This window comes from Protopterus annectens, chromosome 12.part0 (assembly GCF_019279795.1).
Source record: "Protopterus annectens isolate FY-2018-M chromosome 12.part0, PAN1.0, whole genome shotgun sequence".
NCBI lineage: Eukaryota > Metazoa > Chordata > Ceratodontiformes > Protopteridae > Protopterus > Protopterus annectens.
The window spans coordinates 189,744,856-189,753,728 of NC_056746.1; the positions used below are offsets into that span (position 1 = coordinate 189,744,856).

Here is an 8,873-nt window from a genome sequence, read left to right on the forward strand (position 1 = left end):
ATGATATCATGCGATATACACTTGCTACAATGTTTTGTGCTCTATGTTTTCCAATGCTTCTCAGCTACTTCTATATTGTAGTGTTTTTGCACAATCCCAAATGCAACAGTCTTGCCACATTATTGTGCCTTTCAGTATATGGGCTCTCTGCCATTAGTGTCTCACATTCAGCAATGAGATGTGCTACAGTTTCCATTCTAACAGAACCGGAACCTGCATTTGCCCACAACTTTCCAATGGATTTGTCAACCAAGGAGTACGCAAGTCCACTATCCTGGGCGGCCATTATTAGCCTTTCATCTTTTGGTCTCAATTCACCACTCCTTAACCATTCCGGCATCACATTTTGGTCAACCTAAGGTTGTTCCTAGAAAATCTCTCTACTTGCCACTATATTTATGAATTTTCCTCATTTTTTCCTTCTCAACTGACTCTCCTCCTTATATATTTTTTTGTCTACTTCAGGTTTGATTTCCACTTAACACCGAAATGTTTCTCCTAAACTAAGCAAAGATGTCATCTTAGACGACTTCCCATGTTTTAAAACTTCTACTATGTTCAGACCTTTGGATCTCGTGAGGTCAGTAGACATATATCTATCTCTATGTATGTGTATTTATCTTTACATATTATGTAAAGCCCTACGGTTGAAGATCAACAGATGCAATCAATTTCAAGGAGGCCCATACCTTCTTCAGAGTGAGGAATATATAACCTTGGTATACCAAGAGTTTATATTCTATTTGATAAGAGTGAAGCATTTTTCTTGTTTTCATGTCCTAATGATTCAATAATTTTTGGGCAAACCGTTTACCCCAAAACTGTAAATTAACAGGAAGAGCAATTTGATTTACAACTTGAACCTCAATCCTAGATATCAATGCAGTTTTCAATATCAGTTTTAGTCTTTTGAAGTGCTCTTTGTTGAATTTTACTCACATTTGTTCATGTTTTATTGCTGATCCTTCATGTAATCCCAAATATTTATACACTCCCTTTTGCTCAAGTACTTTATATTGCACTCCTGTCCCAGGTTGCCATTTTCTTGGTGTTGTAGCTTTACTGTTTTAAACAATGCTTTTGCACATTTATCAACACCAACTATCAACCTCATAATTTCAAAGAACATTTTATCCATATGTAGTTGTGCTTTCAACTCTAGCTGTAAAGCAGTGCTGGTTTAAAATGCGTACTATACACACTACATATTTTATTAGATGTAATTTATAGCATACAATGTTTACTGACTCAGTTTAAGTACAACACCATTTTAGTTACTGGTGCTAATTATTAACCTCCCAGCCTGAAGAAAACAAGCAGACAGACAGACAAACATACATACATACAGACTCTGTTAGACTCAAGTCACTGCTGGCTAACTATTCTTTCACTTAAAAGACAGTCAAAGCAATATAGCAAATTTATACAATAATATATTCTAGCTATTACTCTATATAGTTTGGTCCTCTGGTAGCAGACAAGTGTGAAAGAATATAAGACAAAGAAAGCAATAGTGAACAGAAGGATGAAAAAAATACCAATACCTGTGTTATGAAGGGTAAATCAAAGTTAAGGTAATTTAGTTTTAAAATGTGGCCAGTAATTCCATACTGTATTATACTACAATGCATTCTACTTTTCAGAAAGTGGGTGTGGTGAAAAGTATGTCAAGTAGGAATGGGTTGTTAAATTAATATAGAAAAGACGTAAACTTAAGTGAGAGATTTAAAAAGTGTATTTTAGAAAAATGACTGGGGAGGTACTATAAGAAAAAGTTGGTTGTACCCTTGTAGAAAGTTTGATATGTGAAGGTTTATTAACAATGGAGTGAATGTGCATTGTAAAAATACAGGTAGAATAATATGAATTTGTATAACTTCTATCTGAATCTACTTCTGCAGTTTATATTGCTGTTTACACAGTATGTCAATCACTCTATGTCGGAAAATCTAGTCCGCAAAAATTAAAAATTTAAGAAAACATTTATGTTAAGAATTAAAATGTTTTTAATGAGTTGTATAAACATGCAAAAAATGAGAGGTTTAAAAGCTTTTTTTTAAACCATGTATTTGATCATTTAAAGGGAAGTAAAGTGGAATGTTTGGATTATTATGTTTGGTAAGAAAAACAGGATGCATGTAGAAATAAGGGTTTAAATAATGCTGTTAACTGTAAGTTATTTGAAAAAAAAAGAAGAGAAATTTGGTCAGATTATCAATATCCAGTAGTTAAGAATGTTTTAAATAAGTAAACTGTAGCAGTAAATTATCTGAAAAAGCCTCAAGGCCTATTTTGAAGCTTTTAAAACAGACAAAAGTGCTAATAAGTTTATTAGTTTTTAATTGATACTTTTGATTTTATTATTTCTTTATTCCTCAGTACAATTGCATCTTGTTTTTGTTGGATTTTTTTCATTATCACAAGGGTTTTTGAAGCATTTTGAATGCTTTCCTGCTCTCCTCCAGTTCTTCCAACATTTCCGCTCTTCTCTGCTTACTGTCTCGATAATACAATACTAAAAACTCCTCAAATACTGCCATACAGGGTCAACTATGTGTAAATTAAGCTTGCTTTCAACAAACCACTATAAATTTATTATGTCTTATGTGATGTCTCTTTTGACTATATTGTTTAATGTGGAGTTTTTTCCTCCCAAATGCTGCCATCCAGGGCCTACTGTGTGTAAATTAAGCTTGCTTGGAACAAGCCATTGTAATTTATTACTGCTTGTATGACATAACTTTTGATTGTATAATTACCACTGCACACATTGTTTGATGTGGAGCTTTTCTACCCGGGCCACCGGTGTAAATGGACCTTGTTCCAGTCGGACTTTCCCGGTAAACAAATGTAAAATAAATAAAATAAAAATGTATTTCCTCCTCCTCCTTTTTTGTGATCAGATTAAAAACTCTGCCTAGTGGGTCTGGTACTTTGAAAGAAGGCTGGAAAAAAGGATCAGTGTGTTATGTTTACTTTGGAACTAACAACATGCAGTACTCAGATACAGTACAATAATTCTGTATACACATCTAAGAAGATTCTGGAACATACAGCAATACAGTCAGATTAGAGGGATCCAGAGATTATTTACAAAGTGTGGACCCTGAAAGGCCCATCTAAAAAGAGACATCAAGAATAGACACGAAGAATGAGCAAACGCTATTCCTCAGTGAGGGTTTTGGAAAAATAAACATGATCAAACATGATAAAATGCAGAGCAAACAGTTTTAAACTGCGCTAAATTGTGAGGGATGGAATAATAGTTAAGAGTATGGGAGGTGGCAGCAGCAACAGACTAGCTGTAACACTGATCTCCTAACACTGTAATCATATTTACACAAAGGCTGGTTGGCAAGGTATAGCTGGCTAACAAAGTTTGCAGATGACTGCAAACTGGGAGCCATTATTGAATCCCCAAATGACGTGGATACTCTACAAAAGGGCCTTACAGAAACAGATGCTTGGTGCCAGAGCCATGGGCTCAAGCTCAATGCCAAGAAATGTATTGTTATCCCCTTTGGGAAAAAACATGTATCCATGAATTACCATATAGGTGGCAGTACACTAAACACAGAAAGTGTGATAAGAGACTTAGGGACACAGGTGGACAGTGGTCTCACCTTTGATAACCACATCGCCACAACAGTCAGGAAATCCTTCTATGTGGCACACCTCATCACAAAGGGCTTTTCATCCAGAAAAAAGGAGGTCACTGTCCCACTGTACTCATCCCTCATTAGACCCATTATAGAATACAACGCCCCATTTGGTATGTACCTCTCAAGACATCTGCAACAACTGGAAAGGCCTCCGAAATACCTCACTAAAAGAATCACAGGCCTAAAGCAGATGCCCTACGCTGACCGCCTTAAAAAACTCCAGCTATACTCGGTCGCATATCGTCTACTCAGAGGTGATCTCCGCTTAACATACAAGGCCATGTCAAACCCAGAGCTGTTGGACATGCTACACTTAAAGAAATCCCAATCTCTCAGAGCTACACGCTCCAGGGATCTAAACCTTGTCATCACAATAAACAAAACATGCTGGACGGATAGGTTCCTGACCCAGAGACTCCCCAGACTCTGGAATAGATTGCCCATACATGTCAAGCAGAGTGCCTCTTTGGACCTCTTCAAGAGGAACCTTGACGATTGGATGGGAGAAAGGAAATTCACCCCAGGGATCACGTCAGTCGCCCTGCTAGACAGGGGTCTAGGAAAGTAAATAATGTGGGAAGAAATAGCCAGGGAATTGTTATGGCTAGGCTTGTATAGGCCCTAGGGCTGATAGCCTAGTACCAACCTATGAACCTATAGAAAAGGAGTAATGAAATGGTGAACAGCACAATCTATATATCACATGAATACAAACAGTCACCTATGAAAACATAACTCTATAGCAAGGAGAGGAGCAAGTGCACAAAAACATGTAAAGGAGGAGAGCTGGAGTTATAAATACAAAAAAGGAAGAAGAGCAATACTAGAAGGGGAGTGTTACTCATCTTTGTATAATGGCAAGATGATGCCAGACAGAAAGAATAATGTATTTGAACAGGTGAAATATTCAAGCAAAAATGTGATACCAGGAAGTTGTAAAAGCATTAGTTGTACAGTGAAGTGAACAGAACCCATATATTCTCAATTAGTAAGGGCAATGCTTACTTGCAGTGATCAAGGAATGCTTTGCACAAGCACAATAATTACTACACCGTTTGAAGTATTCTACTCATACCACTAGTCTAGTGTGGCTCACTTGAAAAATAGACATTAAAGGCATCTTCTTATTTTAGAATTATTGTTACAGTTACAATTTTAGGGCTAAGGTCAGAGTTTTAGGTTTAGAGTTTTACTGTGGCATTTTGGAAAGGGGAGGACTCAAAGCATACTAAAGGCAGTTACATGGTCATCAGTTCACGCATTTACCAAACATTACAAACTGGACTTCAAAGACAGCTTTGGAACTGGCTTTACAGAGGTTGTTCAAGAGCTCCTGGATTCCATCCCACTGCCAACCTCCCATGCTCTATAAGCTTTGGTAATCATCTCATACAGCTTAAACAGGTGCGCAAGTGCTCTTACCATAACAGTAGACGTTCAAGTAGAACACTGCTGCAGTAGCCGCCTCCACTCTCTAACTCCCTGAAACTACATTGCTTTTGAGACAGAATATTGTTTTTGTTTTTTCAAAATTTAGTACTGATTTCTGATATACATGATTCCTTCTTTCAGCACAAGAAAGCTCTGAAGTTTGGCACCGTGGTTACCCTTTTACTTCCTATGTTCTGACACAGGCTGTAGTATAGCACATGGGGAGAGCCCTAAGAACTTTGATGAGGGATCAATGGAAGACTGATCCTTGGCAGGGCATTCCATATACCTAAAGCTACTGCAGCAGTGATCTACTCAAACACCTACTGTTATGCTAAGAAGAGTTTTGCAACTGTGCCTTGTACAATGGAGTGAACTCATGCATTCAAAATTACAAATGAATAATATACACACCAAGTGGATGGCACAGTGGTGCAGCAGTGTTGTCACATCAAAGCAAGAAGCTTCCCGGTTCGATTCTCAGTTGGGGTACCTTCTGTGCAGAGTTTACATGTTCTTCCTGTGTTTGTGGAGGTTTCCTTTGGGTGCTCAGTTTTCCTCCCACATTCCAAAGACAAGCAGTAAGTGGACCGGACACTCTACATTTGCCATAGATGTATGTGTGTGTGTGTGTGTGTGTGTGGTGTGGAAGAACTACCGCCACAGGGCTAGCCACCCAGCGGTGTAAACCTTGGCTCTAGATGATTGTCACTGTTGAAGTGAAACCCTGACCCAGTGTACAAAAATGGGGAAAAAGGGCTGTGGATGGACAGATGGAATACATACACCAAGTGCTTACTGACTGCTTGTGCATGTACCTCCTGAACAGCAAGTTATCTTCACTGAAATCTTATGCAGGATGATCATCTTCATTTTATTTGTCACTTGTCTTCCCATGCCTCTAATAAACTTGCTAACTAGCTTTACTAATAAAACTAAAAATTAATATATTTTCGTACTTACCTGTAACTTCTTAACAGCGGTGTTGTATTCTTGCTTTAGTAAAGTCAGTCTTTCTTTTATCTAAAAACACACATAAAACAACATGTCATTATGCACTACACCCTTTAATAGCGTAAAGTGTCATGTCTTTACTGATTTTTACCTTTTCTTTTTCTTCAGGGCTTAGTGTTTTCTTCATGTGCGCGTTCATTGTTTTTGTTTCTACAACGACTACCGGAGCAACTTTAAAGTGGAAGTATCCTATATAAAAAATGGTAAAGGAAAGCATCGAAATACTCCAGTAAATGCACAGTACCCGAATAAAACATTATTGTCATTTTACAAGCACGTATCGAAACCACTCCAGCTCAGTTAATTTGCCCTCACACCACTTGGGTCATTTAAAGTACATACGCACCACCGCAGAAAAATATAACGTTTTCAGAGTTAATCGCATAGTCCATACAAGTGCATAAAACACCTAATAATACAGCACACTTCATTTTCTATATCTAACGCAAAATATAATTGAGTTTAGGTTTCCAATAATCCTCTCAACTCTTCTTTTGATGCACTTCCCACCCACTTCTCTGAGCTGACTGGGAATACTGCACTTCAATATCCCGCCACCCCTTTCAAAGGGTAAACTAGTCTATCCCCGAACCATCGCTCCAAATGACAGTGCTGCTTGACGTGTAAGATTTAACATGTGTCAGGCGTGTTTTTTTTTTTTTGTCTTCCTTCCAGTCAAGAAAATACTATATGCCTTTTGTTACGTGTCTTAATGTTTTTACTGTGTAGCCCGCTGTTGATGTATTCAAATAATTGCTTTGCTCTTTGGCAAGTATAATAGTTTTGAACCGGCACGTAATATCGTACAAGTACAGTGCTCAGTACTATTTGGCCTGGAAGAATTAAAAACAATGTGTAGTATTGTCCGTTAAAATCAGGGAAATGTGTCAGATTTTTGTTTTTAAATTTTCGAGGTCTTCACAGATACTAGACGCCATTAGGTTAGTGGTGAAAGTATTTCTGCATACGTTATTCAATTCTCTAGTAGATAAGTCACATGTGCTTAAAACTGGTTAACGTTTATGAAGAATATTAGTAAGTATAGAAGATGCAAGGATAAATTTGAAGGAGCATACCCTCAGTTGCTAGGCTAAATATGAAGGAGCATACCCCTCAGCTGCTATGTTACACGGATAGTACTAAGATTTTTGCCCATATATTTAGGCTTGCTCCTCCAAGATTTTCTGATGCTCGCCTTAAAATTAGGCCTACATGGGTTGCACAAACGCTTCGTATGTGCTAACCAATATGAACCACAACGAATTATTCTGGATTAATTCATTACCGGCAGTCAAGAATGTAGAATCAAGAAAACCACATATTGTAACTGAAAATAAGGTACTAACATTATCTGGCCAGATCTGATTCATCACAATCTTATTTATTTTTCCTTTAGGAGTTAACATGTAATTTGGGTACTAATGAAATTAACAGCGTTAGTGCATGACTTAAGTTGTACAACATGGTATGTCATGCTTCCAGACACATCATAGGGGTATGTCAATAGTTTCCAACCGCAAATGTAAAATTATAATCTTTTCTGAAATTATTGTTTTCCTCAACATGACATTGGCTGAAAGTTCCTTGAAGTTTACTGTCACTGATATGAAGTGTATCCCTACACTGTAATGGATGGCTCAGAGGTCATACAAACCTTCTACTCCATTAAAGAGTAGGGGGTGCACCCCATGGTATTCCTCAGCTTTTGTCAGTGAGGGGAGAAGTACATTAAACCCCAATGAAGAGGTTGCAGATAATTTAAGCACCCAAATTTCTACTAATAAACACAATGAAAATTAATTGATTTCTTATGTGTAAAACAGCTTGGTGATCCCAGATCTTTAGCAACATTTCTGACCACAAAACCACGGCTTGACTCCTCGTTAATGACCTAGTGGATTTGTCCATAATTTTTTCCTCACATAGAGAAGGTGACAAACCAGGAAAACATTTTCTTTATAAATTGTTATCTGCGATCCATTACATTGTGCGGCCTGAGGAGATGTTAGAATTTCTGCTATAGCACAGCAGAATAAATTACCATCCTGTTAACATCAAAACTTCAAAAGAATAATGGAGGGACTTCTGGCAATTTGCAATTATAACTTTTATTGGTAGTTACGTACTATGCTGCTTTACATATAAGAAATTACTTCAGTTTCACTGTGTTTATTAGTCGAAATTTGTGTACTTACATTATCTGTGACCTCTTCATTGCAGTTTTTCAGCACTGCATGTATAAGCATGACATGTTTAGAATGTGGTTGCGATAATACGCAAGTACCGAAAATAATAAACTAAGACCTCTCAACTATCCACATCTTCACACAATGTCCAGATTTTTGCCTCATGTTTTTGGTCTGTTCTATTTCTTATAAAATTTGTGATTTTCTGTCAAATCATTGAGGACTGAAGTCATTAAATAATGACACACATTTGAGGTTCATATTTTATATCCTTCAGAAAATCCATTTAACACAAAACCTGTTATTCTAGCAACTTTCTGAGTTTATGAGCAAAATTTAAAATTGTCCCTATTTTGGGGCCTTTGTCACCCTGTTATTTTAGGCTTTGCACAGATTTCTTGCACTAAGAGATTTAGAGGTATGTATAATGTCCTTTGAATGTGCATACCTCTCAGCTTCTTATGGCAAGTATCAGGGACAAATTCAAAAGTAATGGGGCGGCAGGCAAGGCCCTCAAAAAAGGGATGGGTTTTAAAAATTCTTCTTGCAAACTTAGAAGTTTGAATCACAGACTTTGCAT

General features: G+C 37.3%; 1 protein-coding gene across 2 annotated transcripts in view; it reads right to left on the reverse strand.

The window, feature by feature from the left end:
- Nucleotides 1-6,704, reverse strand: part of PALB2 (partner and localizer of BRCA2) — a 731,562-nt gene extending 724,858 nt beyond the window's left edge. The window contains exons 1-2 of one of the 2 annotated variants that reach the window (XM_044089227.1): nucleotides 6,199-6,704; nucleotides 6,057-6,116 (exon numbers count right to left, since the gene is read on the reverse strand). In XM_044089227.1, coding sequence (XP_043945162.1) covers nucleotides 6,057-6,116; nucleotides 6,199-6,324 — 186 coding nt within the window. In that variant the 5' untranslated portion in view covers nucleotides 6,325-6,704. The remainder of the gene's footprint in view (nucleotides 1-6,056; nucleotides 6,117-6,198) is intronic. The other variant, XM_044089226.1, reaches the window with a different exon arrangement.
- Between the last annotated feature and the right edge of the window lie 2,169 nt (nucleotides 6,705-8,873).